The 19124-nt window shown below is 31.9% G+C and overlaps 3 protein-coding genes across 3 annotated transcripts; 1 reads left to right on the top strand and 2 right to left on the bottom strand.

Moving 5' to 3' along the window:
- Positions 1-2655: 2655 nt before the first annotated feature.
- Positions 2656-4818, bottom strand: LOC106335543 (probable sodium/metabolite cotransporter BASS5, chloroplastic). The gene is made up of 7 exons (XM_013774086.1): positions 4574-4818; positions 4404-4451; positions 4237-4292; positions 4039-4166; positions 3514-3960; positions 3010-3346; positions 2656-2911 (listed from the first exon to the last, which is right to left on the bottom strand). The coding sequence occupies exons 1-7, from the start codon at positions 4719-4721 to the stop codon at positions 2849-2851; spliced, it is 1227 nt and encodes a 408-aa protein (XP_013629540.1). The 5' UTR covers positions 4722-4818; the 3' UTR covers positions 2656-2848.
- A 1112-nt stretch (positions 4819-5930) lies between these two features.
- LOC106335542 (probable WRKY transcription factor 19) lies at positions 5931-9180 on the bottom strand. Its single transcript, XM_013774085.1, is given in 7 exon segments — positions 5931-6748; positions 6836-7132; positions 7222-7232; positions 7235-7828; positions 7831-8264; positions 8496-8632; positions 8634-9180. Coding segments are annotated over 7 exon segments (2745 nt in total). The 5' UTR covers position 9180; the 3' UTR covers positions 5931-6022.
- A 6213-nt stretch (positions 9181-15393) lies between these two features.
- LOC106335540 (PGR5-like protein 1B, chloroplastic) lies at positions 15394-18008 on the top strand. Its single transcript, XM_013774084.1, has 10 exons — positions 15394-15710; positions 15969-16081; positions 16180-16276; positions 16353-16453; positions 16535-16591; positions 16839-16915; positions 17087-17138; positions 17234-17344; positions 17439-17536; positions 17636-18008. The coding sequence occupies exons 1-10, from the start codon at positions 15524-15526 to the stop codon at positions 17703-17705; spliced, it is 963 nt and encodes a 320-aa protein (XP_013629538.1). The 5' UTR covers positions 15394-15523; the 3' UTR covers positions 17706-18008.
- Positions 18009-19124: the final 1116 nt, after the last annotated feature.

Here is a 19124-nt window from a genome sequence, read left to right as displayed (position 1 = left end):
TTGGTCCATAAGAAGGACGATGAAGAAGTCTTTGATTTTGGTTTATTTTATACTAACCAGCCCAAAGAGGGGTTATTTGGTTTTGTTGATTTGTTTTCAGACAGGTTATGTTTTACACATGGTGGTACACGCATATCACAACAACATCATCCAAGATTTCGTGTGTGTGTATTTGAGGTCGATGACTCAATATGTTCGATCAGATTGTGGTATGACCGATGGTAAAGAAGAACCAACTATCATGTTCGAAGACGAAGCATATTCTGCCCAAGATCTTCATCATCCACGGATTGCAGAAAATTGGAGAGGTCTAAGAGACCTTCAGTAATGTCCAAATCAGGGGAGAGTAATGTGTGTTGTATTCTTTTTCTTTCACCATGGTTTTGTCTCAATTGGGTTTTTCTGAAAAAGTTTTAATGAAACAACATTAAAACACATTACAAATGGTTATGGCATCCAAGGGGAAGTGTTATGAACCAGATTGTGGATGGTTCATAACCAAAAGATTATGATTTGTAATCTTTTTATTTATCTATGACGATGTAATTTTCTGTATAAGGAATTTTTATATTATAAATAAAGATAGACCTCTGTATTACGAATAAAGTAACACAATTATCTTTTTCCACTGGTTGCAAAGAGAGGAACAAACGCATGCAATGATGCCACCGAACGATACTTTTTTTTTTTGGTAGGAGCCACCGAACGATACTACTGCCAAGACAGATGAGGCAATCACAAAATATTTATAATATACAAAATTATTAGTCTAGTCAGACAGATGAGGCAATCACAAAATATTTATAACATACAAAATTATTAGTCTAGTCAGACTCAGACATGACATTCTACTTTTGAGCAAAACCACGAATTCATTTTTCGTAGATAATGCTTGCATCATCTTCCACCATGATTCATAAGTCATACCCATTATGATTAGAGACCCGTTTAGTTTTTCTTCTTTTTCTTTTAATTATGTTAAAGTTTCAAATGGAACAATCATGAGACTTGCAAGTTGCCAAAAAAAAAAAGAGACTTGCAAATACGATATATAACAGCATCTGTAACCCATCTCTAAAATAAAAGAAAAAATAGAGATAATATTTTTGTTCTAATGTGTTTCTTTATAGTAGAAGAATGCTATATTTACTTTTATAAATAGAGGAATGCTATTTTTTCCCCTAAATATAAAAAAAAAAATAGCATTATTCTATTTATAGAAGCAAATATAGCATTCCTTTATATAGAAGAACATATTGGAACAAAAATATCATCTCTATTTTTACTTCTATTTTAGAGATCTCTATTATAGAGATGGGTTAGAGATGGTCTAAGTGGCTTAATTTCAAATTAGATGACGTTTTTGAAGGTTTATACTGTTTAGAAGGTTTAACAATAAGATTTTACTGTTTTTTTATAATTGGTTAAGTGATTTTAAATTTATATCTTTAAAAATGCTTTTTAAAAGAATGTAATTCTCGTAGACTAAATCAAAACAAAGGGGAGTGGTATGATTCCTTAATGGCGAAGACATCATGTTGTTTGGACTCTGTAGAACCAAACGTCTCGCTGTTTTCTTTACTCTGGATATAATTCTACCTTTCTGAACCAAAGCTAAATAATAAAACCAACTTGATATTGCCAAAAGATATGCCTTATAACTTCTGATTTTGGCTATTACTGTGTATTAATTAAAGAACTTATTCTTGAGTCACCCCCTAGAATAGGTTCACCAACAAATAGAATTGTGTTATTTCATATTCGATATCTTTTAAAAAAAAAGAAACAAAATATTGTCAAATTATATTATGTTTTTAAAATTAAAAGATAAAAAGAAATAAGTAAAAAAATAGTAGTAATTACAAAAAAAAACATATTTTTAACGTCGTCAGCAAAACATTAAACCCTAAATCCTAATCCATAAACCATAAATCCTAAACCATAAACCTTTGGGTAAACCCTAAACTCTAGGATAAATCTTAAACTCTGAATCAAAATCACTAAACACTAAAACACTCAAGGGTTTAGGGTTTAGGATTTAGGGTTTATGGAATATAACCACTATTTTTTTTTTACTTTTTTTTAAACATAATATAACTCATAATATTTTGTTTCCTTTTTTAAAAGATATCGAATTTGAAATAATGAAATCCTATTGGTCGGTGAACCTCGTGAACCCAAGAATAACTCTTAATTAAATAGAAACAGTCATAAAGTCTGAAGTTTGCTTAAATGTAGAACTTGAGAAGTGGTCTCAAGGAGAAAGGGTGAAGAAGAAAATTTTATCTTTCATTCTCATTGGTACAAACTAAACAGAGAATCTTTCTGTAATAGCATCAAATATAACTAAAGAAGGTTATCTTTTAATGATGAAGCAAATGACGAACGGGTTTATGAAGCCTAAAGACCTGAAAGAAGTTGCTCACAATACATGCTATAATCCAACTCAATGGAAATTAGACAATATGTTTATGCACATTGCGCAATAGAAATACATGCATGAATGAAAATCATGTGGTTTAATTACTTAAAAATATAGTAATGCAAGATGTTTTCCATTAGTATCACAAAATGAACAAATGTAATTAATGCATCAAATAGATAAAGATAATGAGACCAAGAAGTTGTTATATTTTCTTGCTTGATTGTTGTAAATTGTAATAAAGAGATTTGGATCTAAAATGCTTAAAAAGCTTAATTAACTATAATGTACTCTCAAGTTCAGTATCCGTTTTCGCATGAACACAATTGCATTCTTAAACATTCATACATTCGTATTATTCTCTGGTTTATCGACTCTGTTTTGGCTTACATTTAAAAGGAAAACCCCTTAAATGGGCTCATGTCACTACTCCTTTCTGTTTTTCCATATCGTAACAAGCGAGACACCCATCAAAGACATAACCACCGTCTACAAAAAATAACAAATTGTCTCCAGTTAGGATGAAAAAAATTGTTAAGAACTAAAGGCAAAGATATATGGCAAAACGAGGTCGTTTGCGAACTCACGGAGATTGCCGGAGGCACTCCAACGAGAGGATCTTGAAAGAACTTCGTGGCGAGGGCCAGAGCGAGAAGACTACTTTGCATTCCTGTTTCATAGGATAATGTTCTTTGTAGGGATTTTACATCAGGTGCCTTGCTGAAGAAGAAACCAGTGAAAATGTAACCAGCGACGAAAGCCAAGAGATGAAACATGATGACGAGGAATAAAATGGTTGCGCCGAACGGAGACAAGATTGAATCTATGTTCAAAGCGAGGGGTGCTCCGATGCAACAAGCCATATCGATTAGCGTTAACCCCGGGAGAAATGGTTTGATTGCATTAGACAACCTTGGCAATAACCTGCGGTCACACTTCTCATGTAACTTTAGTTTTTCAATAGCCATTAAGTACGTTGAGTGTATTTAATCAGGATAAACTGATCTTATCTAAATTCATCAATATGACTTTTGGTTTTACAAAAATCACTGAGGCTATGTATTGATCCGACCCATATGTAATGTACTTACCGGTTTAGAAGTAGTCCTGCGGCAATAGGTGTAACAACAACTTGGAGAATGCTAGAGATCATCCCAATAACGTCAACGGGAAGCTTTTTACCAATGAGTAAGAGAGAAAGCATGGGTGTCACCAGGGCGGCCGTAGCGGTTGAGATCGATGTCATGACAATACTAAGCGGCGCGAGCGAAGGATCTGTCAAGAAAGTTGTGTAGTTCGATAGCTGAGCTCCACTAACACATGAGACCAACATGATTCCAGCCCCTATAGGAGTCGGTAGATTGAAAAGAGAGACAGCGATTACACCGAACATGTAACCTAAAAGAGGTTTTATCAAGTACTGTCCGATGTAACCAGCGAAAATAGCGTCTGGTCTTTTAAGAGCTTCAAGGAAGTCTCGTTCATTAGAGTTGATTCCAACAGCAAACATCATGAACCCTAGGCCAGGCACAAAGTACCTAACGAAGGATATAAATAGTAATTAGAGATTATAATGGCTAATAAAGTTGTAATTAATTAAGGTTGATCATTCGAACCTTGGCTTGAACCATGTGAAAGAAGGTGGATGGAGAAGAGCTAAAACTGTACTTGAGAGAATCACATGAGGAATAAAAGAGTTGGCTTGCTTTAATGTTTCCATTATAGAAACTTGCTTATTATAGATCTGAAACCAAACACAACTATTACTTGCCAAGGAAGCAAAAAAGACCAGGATCTTGCTGATTGTACTTTACCTCATTTGTGTCAGATTCTGAGACATTTCTCCGCCAAGGATAACTCGACCTATCATCTTTGGATTGTAGAACAAGGCAAAAACCAAAATTAAACACATTCAAAAATTAAATTGCTTCACTCCAAAAGAAAACAAATACAGAATTCTTCCTATAATATATGTACTTACTTTGCGTAATCGGACCACTGCGTAATGGAAAATCTACAGATGATGATCCTGCACAAGAATTAATCTCATCAAAAACAAGAACTGAAGACTTATACACATCTAAAAATGACCACTTTTCATTAAAAAAAGAAGATTTTAAATAATGTTTAAACAAAGGAGAAAGAAAAAACCTAGACAAAAAGGTGAAAAGCTGTTGCGCGGGAAATTTGTTACTCTTCGATGGTTGTGAAAAACCACGGGGTAGGAATGATCTAGAGGTTGAAGAAGACGATGTTGAGACTTTAATAACAGAGTCTCAATAGGAGTAATCACGCCCATTTTTCAGAATAACCAAAACGTGAAAACAGAACGCAGTGTTTTGTTGGATCTTCTTTATATATGTTACATTTAGCGTTATAAGCACCAAGTACCAAATTACCAACCTATATAACAACACACGTTTCATTATACTCTAGGCGTGTAACTTATTTATATCTTGATGATACGCACGTGCGAATGCCACACCAACCTATAGTCTCAAAAGCAGTGGTCGTATTTACCTATTTTCTTTCAAATTTTGGTTTTGATTGGACAATTTTCATTTTTGAGCTAACAACACATCAAGAAAAAATTTCATAGGATTAGTCGACACAGCAGTATCGCCCTTCTTCACGCAAGCGACAGAGTTTTAAAACAAACTAGAGTTATTACCCGCGCACTTGCGCAGATTATTTTTTGTTAGAGATATATTTTATATTGACATGAAAAAAAGTATGATGTTGTGTTACATATTGCAAATGCAAAATAGTTTAATTTATTTTGGTGCTTATAAACATTATAGAGCTACAAAAATAGTTATTAATAAAGATATTAAAATTGTATACTATAGTATTTATGACGTGAGAGAATTATATAAATAGTGTTGATATCAATGTTGGTGTAAATTATATATTTCAGAAACAATATTTAAATAATATACGTAAATCTTGTTAGGAGATTGTAATTTTGCTGTTTGTTACTGATTTTTAGAAACTAAAATAATTAATAGATTTATTTTGTCAAAATTATATAAACGTTAATATCATAGTAATTGGTTGATATCTACTATATAATTATTTTGTTATACTACTAATATAATGGCCCTATTATGACTTCTCAGTCCTAGATAAAATTAGGACTCTAAATTAATAAGATAGATTGTACCAGGATCAGAAATTTTTTTTTATTGTCAACTATAATATCTCAATTACGAACAGACTCTTGACTCTTATACTACATGTAAACTGATAACACCAGTGGCGGAGGCAGCATTTTGTTTTACTAGGGTCAGTTTGATAATAACTAAATTTTACAAGGGTCAAATGGATTAAACGTTCAAGATTCTATTATATTTTAAATGAAAAATACAAGGAAATTTTTTTTTTTTGAAGAATCCATGTGGGTCATGTGACCCCCTGGTTACAAGGTACCTCCGCCACTGGATAACACCAAACCTTCTTTTCTACTTAGAAGTTCCTCTTCACTTTATTCCTTCTTCTGCCACTCATAAGTTCTATTTCACACTCTTGGGTCTGTCATTACATTGGAGAAACTAGCAACGATCTTTGTTGTGTCCATTCCAGGGTTTATAGAAGAAGAATCTAAGAGATCTGATCTTTCTTAAGCCATCCTAATCTATTCCAAAGTCGTGAGAACTTCGCTGTATCAATTTGGCGAAATTCAACCTTGAATCTTAGGCTCCACACATCATCAGGCAAGCTTGCGAGGTTCCGGCACTCTATAAGTCTCAGTTCTTCAAGAGAAGTCAGATATGAAACAGAGGAAGGTAACTCTTTAATGGCCGTCCTGCTTAAATCAAGAGACTTTAAGCATTTCATCTTTTTAGACAAGCCTGGAAACCGCTCAAGACTTGAGCATCCTGAGAGATTCAGAGTTTCAAGGTGCTTCAACTTGCAGATGCTGGTTGGAATATTCACGAGGTGTTTGCTGTTTTCCAGGTCCAGTATCTCGAGCAATACCAGGTTCTTGATCGACGGCCGTATTTCTTGTACCATAGTCCCACCCATGTAGAGTTGTTTCACATTTGGTGAAATCTCAGGAAAATTCATTAGCTTTGAGCAGCCGTAAATATTCAAAACCTCAAGAGATTCTAAATCAACCGTAGATGGAATACTCTCCAGATTCGAGCAGTCCTTCAGATTCAGAGAAACAAGCTTTGTAAGATAACATATAGACTGGCTGATGCTCACCAAATTGTTGCAACCTTCAAGATCAAGAAGCTCGAGATTCGGCGCAGTTGAAAGTCTTGGGAGTTTTGTTAACTGGTAGGAGTAGCTAACTCTCATCTTTTTCAGCTTTTCCAAACTCTGCAAAAGAGAGAAACAAACATCAGCAACACTTCAAGGTTTTATCATATTTATATGACTTGGTAGTAAAGAAATCTTGAACGTTACTTTTTTTCCTTTCCAAAGTTTTTTCACACAACTATATGGCAAATTGAGCTCTACGAGGTTCTTCGGATCAAAACATTGCGGCAAAGAGCTTAGAGGATAATATTCCCAGTGCAGAAGCCTTAGCTTGCTCGGCAAGTATTCAAGACCTTGAGGTAAAGACACTCCACGATTCTCTATCACTTTGGAGCAATAAAATTTTAACAGTCTAAGGTTACACATTTTCTGGAATATACTGGGACTTGCATCCAATTTCAGCTGCGACATGTCCAGGAAAATCCCCTCGATAGCTGATGTGCCCTGGAAACGACCAAGAGCAATAAAGTTAACCAGCAATAAGAAACAATTTAGCCAGAAAGAACAGCACATTAGGAGGACAAAGACTTTACAGTGTTATCTAGAAGACGTCCATAATATCTTTGGAATTGCACAGCCTGCTCCGGTCTCCAGGCCTGTCCACTGATTCTTGGCGAACAATTTCTCGACCTGTTGCCTGGAGAAATCGAAGCATATCCACCATCTTATGTGATATGGTTAACAATGATTTCTCAACAAGACTTTTAAACCCAATGTGTGTAGAGAAACCACAACTATCAAGCAACACTGCAATGTCGGCTTTATCAATCCTTTTAAAGAAACATGCAATGTCCAAAAATATACTTCTCTCATTGTCATCAAGCCCACAGCAGCTTCCTTCAAATATAACTGGAATGTAAATGGGAGATGTTTCTTGAACTTGTTCTGATATCGGATTCCATTTTCTATTGCTCAAGAACTGAAGAACCTGTGGATTTCCATTTGAAAATTTGATCAGCTCAAGTGACAGTTTACTGTAAACCTCAGGTGACAAAACATTCTGAAGTGTTCCACGATCGAGAAGTTGTAGAGACGTCGAAATATCTAATGGCTTGACCTCATAGACATGATTGATTTTGCCAAGTACAAAAACATGTCTGTTTCTAGAGGTTATGATTATTCTGCTTCCTGGACCAAAAAAGTTTCAACATCTCTCAAGTCATTCACATCGTCGAGAATAACGAGGACCCTTTTACGCTGAAGCCTACTCTTCAAGAAACTTGTTTTAATCTTGGAAGTACGTAAGACATCTGGTTCTACCTCTAAAAGTTTACACAAAAAGTCCTCCCTCACAGCATTCTGCCCTTTTACCTCTACTTCTTTATGAAGGTCCTTAAGGAAGACACAAGTCTCATATTGGACAGAAATTATGCGAAAGATCTCTTCAACAATTGCTGTTTTTCCTATACCAACTGTACCCCATATGCCTATGCTGCGAACTTCTGGAGACTCAACGCATAGCAGTGACAAAATTTCCTTTATCTGCATATCCCTCCCAACCATGGTGACCTTGTAACTGGAGTAGACAACCGACAAAGCATCTCTGACAATCTCATCTATGAGATCACACTCGGACCTACAAGATTTTAAGAATAAAGTAGACGAGATAAGTATAAGGGAAAGATACGAATAGTAGATCATCGAAAAGCTTCATACAAACTCTAACCAGGAACCACTAAGAGCATCTCTAACCTATCTCTATATTTTCTCTTGGAGATAAAGAAGTATGTTGGAAATGGTTAAAGCTGTCTTATTCTATGGAATCGAACTAAAGACTTCTACATTTAGAAACCATGGATCAACATACTTATCTGTCAATGTGTAGCCAGGCATCTGAGTTATTTCCTTCAAAGCAGCCTGCCACCTTTTTGCCTCGTCTTGGTGAAAAAATATATCATAAACCTTGCTATTGCTGATCAAATCAGATGGTGATAGACCGTAAAAAAATAGGATAAACTACTTGATACTCTCTTCGTTGGTGTTCAAGAATGTTTAATAGGGTAGAAGAGAAGTATGTGCTGGTTAAGAATATGATCAAAACCCTACATTCTGGAACTGTATCCACTTCATCAAAGTCTTCATCAACAGAAATCCTTCTCCGGCAAAGCGCAGCACGAAGATGGCTAATGAAATCATTGTTTCCTATGTCCCCTCTTCTGTATCTGATTACAACATCATAATATGTAGAGGAAGATGATGATGCTGCAACGACGCCTGTGTTAGAACTTTTTGACTCTGAAACAGAGCTAGCATCCCCGGTGAATTGCTGGACGAGGTTCATGAAACTCGACGCAGTGGTCTGTATGACCTTCTGCTGCCCTTTGTCATACTTACGACGTTTCTTACGAGGAACACAGATCTTTAGCCGTTTCTCTTCTTGTTGATCCGAAGGATTACCACCGGAGAAATGCGCTTCCAAAACGCTGTTTACGGAGATTTTCTCAGAATCATCTTTGGCCCCAAACGAGTTTGGATCGGCGGTATGACCCATACTAATTTGTCCACTTGGAACAAGCTCTGGTCTCTTCCTCTGGGTTATCGCTATGAACGTTACATACACAAAGCCACAATACCTAAAGGAAAAGACAAGACCCTGATCAAGCAACCGAATAAAAATACTTTCGGTTTCTTTAGTCACCGAAAAAAATTAAATAACTATCAATACTGACATGTACCAGCGAATATGAAAGGATAAACAGATCAATTTTTGTCCGATGGATTATCTTTTTTACTTGCCGTTGACCAATAGCTAAGCACTAGGTTGATACGAATATAAATTTTTATAAAGTTAGTATATTATAATTAATTAATTTTTACTTTTGGTTTTAAATCAATTTATAATTTATATGTCTAATTTATATTAATAATATTATATTATACTAATTAGACATTTGAATTTGGATATGTTATATTTATTCGGTTTGTTTTTCTTGGTTCAACAATCGATTTGTTTATCACTTGGGTATATTGGATTGCATCGGCTTTTCTGAATTCAACTATAATATTTTATTATAATTATATTTAATTTTGATTATTTTTTAGATATGTAAATATATTTTAATAAAATTATGTATAACGTAATATATGTTGTGCTTACAATTAAATAAAAATAAACTGAAGTGTTTGATTCAAAATTACATAAATGAATATAACGATAATATTCTGAAGTCTCATGCATATATATAATATTATATTGTAACAATTAGTTATATTTAATTTTATTTATTAATATATTTTGAGTCATCCTGTAATTTATATGTATAAAAATAATTATATTTTTATTATAAAATTATATTTTTATTGTAGTTAGAACTTTGATTTTGGATATAAGTTGGAGTAATCGAATCATTCATGTTGTGAGTATATTGAGTTACATATATTCTTTAAACTTCAAACACACTTATATTTTTTTTTAATTAAGTCAAATCAAATTAGTTTTATTTTTTGGTTAAATGTGCATGTATTTTCATTTATAAAAATTATATGTTGATTTTTAAAAAAATATTAGGAAATAAAGAGATGATCAATAGAAAATTACATACATAAGTATAGCTGATAAAGTTTTGTAAGATCATAAATGAATATCAGTATTACAATAATTAAAATATTTTTTAAATTTAAAATAATTGTATATCTTAGATTTATTGAAAGACAAACTGAAAATTATTTTGATCATCTTAAAAATGAGAATTCAGATTTGGTTGTGTATTTTGATTATAGGTATATTAAGTTCCACGAACATAAAGAAAACATAAAATTAAAAAAGAAACTAAATATTAAGAAAAAAATACTTTTAAATAATTATAAAATATAATATATATACCTCACTAAAATTATATGCTATTTAAAAATATTCTGTAATTATTTGATCAAATCATTCTTATCATAAACAATTATTTTTAGGTTCTCTATTTAATATCTCTTAAAAATCAGCACTAAAATTGTGATTGTGATTGTTTTTATGAAATCATATTATTTATAGGTATTTTAACCGTAATTGTAAGATATTACAGACAGCTAAATATTACGAAAAAATATTTCAATAACAATTATTATAAACTATTTTAGTCAATTAAATATATATATATCGGTTTATGTTATTTAATTATTTTATATAATCATCTAAGAAAATAGATAGATATAAAGAAAATATTTCTATTACTTTGAAAATACATTTATTTTATATTATATAAAGTATGTTTTAAGGGAATAGTATTCTTTTTAATATCAAGATTATCTTTGTGAACTTTTTTGATATGAAATCATCTATAAAATAATGTTTTTTCATCTAAGTAAAAATTTAGATATAAATAAGTATTTGTATTACTTAGAAAGTATATTTTTGTTATGTAAAAACAAGTTTTTAACGGAATATTACTATTTTTTGAATTTCTTTTTAATGAAATCATATTATATATACATATATTTTCATTTTAAATTCGTTTTTAAACTTTATAAATGTTTCCTTTTATATATGTTTTTGAAAAATTAAAAAGGAAATTAAAAAAAAATAATAATAATAGCATTTAAATTCAATATTTTAATTCATTAATGGTACTTCTATAAATAACCGTAGTAAGAATTATTGTGAGCGCGACACGTAGGAAACCGACTTCTCAAATAATATTATAGAGATTTTTACATATTATTATTTATTTTGTGTTCATTTATGTATTATGTATAGAATCAAATTAGAGTAAGTAAATAAATCAAAACAATACCTATTGTTTATTTATAATAATTGTTTGGTAAATAAATTACAACAATTATTTTACCTCTTGTTTATTTATAATAATTTTTTGGAAAATAAATTACAACAATTATTTTACTTATTTTATATGATATATGATTAAATTTCAAAGATATTGACGTAGATATATAGAATATTTTAATATACATATTTATTATTGAGACTTTCTACTAATATGATTTTATTAACATTTGTATATTTGTTGTAACAAAAAAATAAACCATTAATCACAAAATTTGAGATTTGAGATTTTTTCAATGCAAATTTCAAAATTAAATAATTAAGCTCTCAATATTATTTTCAATGCAAATTTCAAAATTAACGTATTTATGTATATTATATGCTATATAGTTTAATTTAAACGATATTAAAAATATATATGTATAATATAAAATCTATTAAATTAGACTCATATTCATACAATTTTATGATAATTTATATATTATTATAACAAAAAAATTAAAACATTGATCGAATTTTAAAAGTATGACTTTTAACATTTTACTAATTTATAGTCGTTTTAAAAATTCAAAATATAATGAATGAGAAAAAATTAAAATCTTTTAATATATAATTAATTTTATTGTTTAATTTATTATTAAAATTAAATAAAAAATAAGGTGGATACAATTTTTTTTATCAAATATTTATTATTCATAGTAACTAATTGTCATATATATGTTAATCATATTAGGTAATTCCGTAACTTTACTAATGGAAAGAATAAAGAATATTTTTTTTGTACACCACTAATAAATTTGCTTGGTTGTCTAATAAAAAGTATAATATTTGTTTAGATGGACCAACCTATTTTTATAAAGAGTACAAGAACTATCCCAGTGATGACACATGATTACCAAAAAATTATGCAATGTCTTTCAATAATATATAAGGGATTTTGACAAATTTTAAATTATATTTAACTGAAAGAATTTTGACTCAAAAAAATTAACCAAAAGAAAATATTTTTACATCTAATGAAGAAAATATTTATTAATATGACTTTATTAATTTGTCATTGCATTTAAATTTTTGATAAATAAATATTTAAAATTACTTAACTGATTTTTGATATGATATCTAATAATATCTCTATGTAACTCAAATATTCAGTTTTATATTTATTTTGATATGATATCTAATAATATTTGAAACTCTAACCTAAATAACACGAATCTTAAATAATATGTTTATAAAATGGGTTTAGACATCTCTATATATAAAGTAGGCATTTTCCCTTCTTCTGACAAGTGGAATGGGGGTTTGCTGCCACGTGTCCTTTTTTATTTTTCATCAAAATTCACATGTTTGTTATATTAAAAAATTATCGATGGAACTTGAATAATGCAAAAACCTCAAAAAATTAGAATAGATAAACAAATAACAAAAGAAAGCAAAATTTTCGAATCTAGTAGAATTTCTGTAAATTTTAGCTATCTAATCGTTCTCGCATAAAGAATCATTATATGAAATTTGATAATTATTTTATTGGTCAATAAAATTCAATATGAATAAAAAAATAAGTAAAATAATATAAATAATTTTAAATATTTAATTTATGAACAACTAAAAATAATATTAGCTTTCACTATTTATTATTTTTTACTATTTACTATTTTTCTATTTACAAATTGAATATTTATTTCACTATTAAAAATCATAAAATAACTAAATTAAGAAGAAGAAACTAGAGCACAACATATGGTCTAAACCTAAAACCTCCACAGCCACAAAAAAAATGCAAAATTCCATAATAATACTAACTCAATAAAGTTATGAAGCTGAAAAGAGATTAAGAATGAAGACTAAATTACCTCATCTTACTATAGAGTTTAGCTAAAATAATCAGAAGTCAGAAAAAAACAAAAAAAATAAAATCTGAGACAAAACAATCCTCCAATGTGTGTGATAGAGTACCAACGCAAAGAATCAAGAAAGCAAGTCAGAAAAAAATAATGACCAAAATGCCAAAGTCAGCACGAAGTAGGAAGGCACATGCCTGAAGCCCCAAAAGCCCAGCTACCAGCTAAGAGGTAAGAAGCACCTCACAAACTAAAGCAAGACGCGCATGCCAGCGAAGAACCACAAAACTCTAGATAAAAAGGACCAAAGCTCCATGAGATTAACTCCGTACACCTATACCAAGGGAAACATAAAAAGAAAAGAAACAACCTGAGGGAGTGAGAATGGAAGCCAACCACCGAGAAACCAGAGCTCAAGCTTGATACCATAAACAACCTTCCAAGCTCACTGAGCATACACGGAGGAAAACACTATCCAAACCTAGAGTGGCAAACATAGCAGAAATGAGAGTTACTAGAGATGCGAGCAACAATGAAAACTGCAAGGAGATTAGAGAACAGCGAGGGAATGGAAAACAAAATGAAATTAGCAAAACGTAGAGCCGTCTTCAAGCTATGAAAGAGATAAAAGAAGTTAGATCGCGAAAAAAACAAAATTTTAAAACCAAGACGAGCAGAGATCGACATCAAGCCAACGACAAGGAAAAAACATCAACGACGCCTAAACTCTGACCCAACCCAAGAAGATGTAGTCTCCAACATCAGCCAAAATTTAAGAAGAAGAGGAGCAATCAATATTGACCGAAAAAACCTACAATGCAGTGAGAAACAACCGCACAACTTGGAACTCATAGACCCGATCTACAACAAATATGAGATAATCTCACAGGACAAGACGGAAAATAAGAACTCTACTCCAAAACAAAACAATCATTCCTGGGAGAAGCACCGGTAAAGTAAACGAAATACAAAGATGGTGATAGGTAAGGTCAAAATATGGAGATACGACAAAAAAACATCTCAAAAAATAATGTTCAAAATTTTGAAAATAAAATAAAATATAATTTTGACTCTGAAATCGTTAATCTTAGAATCAACAAATATATAAATGCAAAGTTATTGAAATTAAATATATTTTATACGAGAGGCTCACGTCACCACTAACAAATACTATTATATACACGACAACATGTTATTGAAAAAACAAACACAAAATATATTAACATATCACCTACTACTACATAATACAGTAAAAATATCAAATAATACTTTTAACAAGTAAAGACGACTATATAATTATATCATCCAGAAAACTCATGCTTATCAACAATAAAACAATATTCCTATCAACAATAAAACAATATTCCTATCAACAATAAAACAATATTCCGCGCGAACACTCCCCTAGTAAGAAAATGAATTTACATAAACAAACCATCACTTGTTACTCCAGGACATTAAATTAGAATATATTAGTTATAAAAATTATATTGATCTTAATTATTTTGTATGCTGTACAAATAGAGATTATGTTTATTTGATTTGAACTTATAAAACTTTCTAAAAATGTTTTGTATGTTAAATAAATTTTAACAATAGTTTTCTACCACTTAATATTTTATTTACAAAAATTTGTAATTTTATTTATTTTAATGTAATTTAGTGTTAATAAGATATAATCTAAAAAGAAAGCCTAATTGTCATCAAAAAATGAAAACAATTATATAAATCCTTTTTATTTAAATATTAAATTATATTAAACAAAAATATTGTAGATTATTAAATTCAAATAATGAGATGGAAGAAATAAAAAATAATGTAAAGTGTTAATAAGGAAAAAATAGGGTATTATTGAATATCAAAATATTCAAAGCATTCTAGATAGTCTAAAGTGTCTCAGTTTCTACAAGTCAGTCGCACTCCTCTCATATAAAACTGGGCCAGTCGTGGGCTTCAGAATCAATATTTCTAGTCATTCTGAATTCTTATCCTTCTTCCTTCTACTTTCTTTTCAAACGCAATCTATGCGTAATCAGAATAACTAGATATTCATTGCTGACGTGGAACTCTTCATCGCCACACGATCTATCTTTTCTTATCACCTTCTCGTTCTCCCTCCAATAAACAGACAAACGTTACGAAAAAATCAGAATACTTCCATCATAATCTCAATTCTCAACCACAGGTCCAAACCTCCCAACTTTTTTTTTTCTTCCTTTCTCCAAACAGACAAGAAAGAACAATCCCGCTATTCTATCTACCCGGAAGAAGAAGAAAACAAACATGTGTAGTAAGATGGCGTTTACTCTAACAATCCCTCGATTCAACTCTCCAATTTCTCGCAAACCCACCACCACTTGTTCATCTCCTCCTTCGAAGACACAGTCTGCTCACTTCAGCCAGGGACGATTCATTTCTCTCAGACGAAGACTTTTCTTATTACCCGTCAAAGCCACTACCGATCAGTCAGGTCTTTGATTAGTTTGCCCTCTTGATAAAGTTTCAATCTTTTTGGACACGTAACTTCAAAAATGGAAGATTACCCATTTACAGTTTTCATGTTACGATCTAGCTTGACTAGGGTCTTCGTTTGGGAACAACTTTGCTGTGAAAAAGTTTTGATTTTCGACTAGTGAAACAGGACAATCTTTAGTTTTAATTGAGACAAGTTGTGGGTTTTGTTTTGTTTTTATGTTCTAATCAACCTTTAGAACATTCTTGACTTCAGGTCAGGTGGGTGGGGAAGAAGTTGATAGCAAGATCTTACCTTACTGTAGCATCAACAAGAACGAGAAGAGATCAATCGGGGAAATGGAACAAGAATTTCTCCAAGCGATGCAAGTAACACACAAGAAATAATTATTTATTTTCTTTTTTTTAGTGGTTACATAAATATAATAAAGAAGTTTTTCTAAGTCTGAGAGGATTGTTCTCTGCAGTCATTCTATTACGAAGGAAAGGCTGTTATGTCTAACGAAGAGTTTGATAACCTCAAAGAAGAGTTGATGTGGGAAGGAAGCAGTGTTGTCATGCTAAGTAATGACACTAATATGATTTTCTAGTATCTTCATGCTCCGTTCGCAGAATATGATCAATTATTTTGTGTTTTCAGGTTCTGATGAACAAAGATTCCTTGAAGCTTCAATGGCTTATGTGTCTGGCAATCCAATTTTGAGTGATGAAGAATACGACAAGCTCAAAATGAAACTGAAGGTTTGTATATCTTTAATTTAACCCATCTTGTTACATATGTGTATGTTGGATCCGGTACATCATTGCTTTCTGTTTCTGTAGATGGACGGAAGTGAGATTGTGTGTGAGGGTCCTAGATGCAGTCTTCGTAGTAAAAAGGTAAAAACAATCTACTTCATTTACATTCTTAAAACATTCCATACCTTTTGTAGAGTATAACATAAGAAATTGTGGAACATAACATAAATTTCATTCGTACCTTTTGTAGAACATAACATAAGACACCGTAGGACATAACATAAGTTTCATACCTTTTTGTAGAACATAACATAAGACATTGTAGAACGTAACATTTTTTGTAGAACATGACATAAGTTTCAGACGTTTTGGATTCATGATCATGCAGGTTTACAGTGATCTCGCCGTAGATTATTTCAAAATGTTCTTGTTGAACGTACCAGCAACCGTTGTGGCTCTCGGACTGTAAGTATCTGTTATGTTCCTCTGTCAAGTTTGAAAACACACATTAAAACTTGCAGACCTTACGGTTTTGTTTTTGAACATTTTTGTCTTCTTCAATTGTTTATTGAACATAACATATGCTCAGGTTTTGTTTATTGAACAATTTTGTCGTCTTCATTTGTTGTTCTCCAGGTTTTTCTTCCTTGATGACCTTACGGGTTTTGAAATTACGTACTTGCTCGAGGTAAAACCCTTTTGACTCTTCTTATATAGTTTGGAGGTAACTGTTACAATCTTCTTGCAATATTTTTATTAAAAAACGCAAATGAAAACTTGCAGCTTCCGGAACCATTCAGTTTCATCTTCACATGGTTCGCTGCGGTGCCTGCAATTGTGTATCTTGCGCTATCACTCACCAAGCTGATCATCAGAGACTCCTTGATCCTGAAGGTCAAAACCATTGCTCTTCTCAGATTAGTTCTTGAACTTACAGAAATCAAATGATTAGTACTCATGAAATGTTCTTGGAATGTATCTTTAACAGGGCCCTTGTCCAAACTGTGGAACAGAGAATACATCCTTCTTTGGAACAATACTATCCATCTCCAATGATGGTTCCACCAACAATGTTAAATGCTCCGGGTAAGCAAAAGCTCAATATCTTTAGACTATTTATCTATTTACAGATGAAAGTTTATACTTGAAATGTTTTTGAATCTTAAAACTGATTTTCTGGTTTAGATGTGGAACGGCGATGGTGTATGACTCAAGTACTCGTTTGATCACCTTACCAGAAGGAGGCAATGCTTAAACACTATGGGCCAAGGTTTCATTCTCAGGGGAAATGTATGTAATATTTTGATACTAATAGATGAACAAGATGGAGAAATCAAAGAAAAGCAAAAGAGTTTGTTTTGTGTGCTGTCTTTTATAAGCTTCAGACGTTTCCATGTAGCTGTCATTGACTGGTATTGTGTGTTGTAAGTAAATCTGAGGTGAAATCAGAGAAAAAACACCATGTGATTACTTCTTTGAGGAATTTCGCTCTCACTAGAAAAAATAAAATGGAAAAACGGCACAACAAGTTACCTACACTTGGATGTCTATTTTGTTAGAGTTGTGTATATCATAACACTTGAATAGAAATATATTTCTTACTAATCCATATGAAACTGTTATATCAAACGATGAAGTTGTAATAATCACAAGCATGAGCCATGTAGAGGGTCCTTTTTCTAGAGAGAGAAATATGATAAAATCCTAATTCTTGCCGCTTTGGTCTTTTCTGGTTTTTAAATGACTTTTTTGTCTCCTCTTTCTATATACTCGGCGTTCCTAATCCCTTACTTCGTGCTGATGTAATTCGGCTGGGCCGAATTGTAGTAAGCCGGGCTTGACGATTGCCTTATCTCTGATCGTAAGTTGAATTTGGGCCAAACTTAGTATTTGATGGGCATTGATGAGAGATGAAATTTCAACGTTAACAATATCACATGATGGTTGGACGATGCATTTATTTCACGGTTACTCAATCTGATTCAACATATGCAATTCAAGTTTTATCTCAGTTTACGCAGCAACCAAACAAAGACAATTGGCTTGCAGCTATGAAAAATTGTTGGGTATATCAAAGGCACTCTTAGGCAAGGTATATCAAAGGCACTAATGGGCAAGGTATTCTTCTCCAAACTGAGTCTCTTACCCTACTGTTTTCAAGCATCTAAACTACATATTAATCTAAACCATTTATTCTGGAGAAAAAAACGATGTTGAAATGCTTGCCGAAAACATAGACATGTATTCACTGTGATAATTAATATGGTATATATGAAAAATTAGAAATGAAAATCTTTTCAAAGATACCAACAGAAACCCCTTGAAAACTGTTTGATACGTGGAAGGTGAATGTCGTGTTTGGCATGAAGTAAATGAAGATGTAAGATGTCTGCCCTGAAGTAGTAGCTGACGGTAGTTGCTGAAGCAGACGTCGGGTTAAGTGGTGAAAACCATGTAGAGTCAAGATGCTGAGCTGGAGTCGTGTAGACTTGGAGAGCAAGTGAGTATCTTGAAGATATGGAAAGAGGAATAAACTTGAGGAGCAAGTTTATGACTTAAAGAAAGAGGAATAAGTGCATTCCAAGAAAAAGAAAGTTGCACTTATTGTTATGGAAGATGTCCATACATGTTGCCTTGGAGACTAGGGTTTCGGGAACATGGAGAATAACTATAA

Source organism: Brassica oleracea, chromosome C3, assembly GCF_000695525.1.
Source record: "Brassica oleracea var. oleracea cultivar TO1000 chromosome C3, BOL, whole genome shotgun sequence".
Lineage (NCBI taxonomy): Eukaryota > Viridiplantae > Streptophyta > Magnoliopsida > Brassicales > Brassicaceae > Brassica > Brassica oleracea.
The sequence above is the reverse complement of the archived record's forward strand: the minus strand, read 5'-3'. Positions and strand labels throughout refer to the sequence as shown.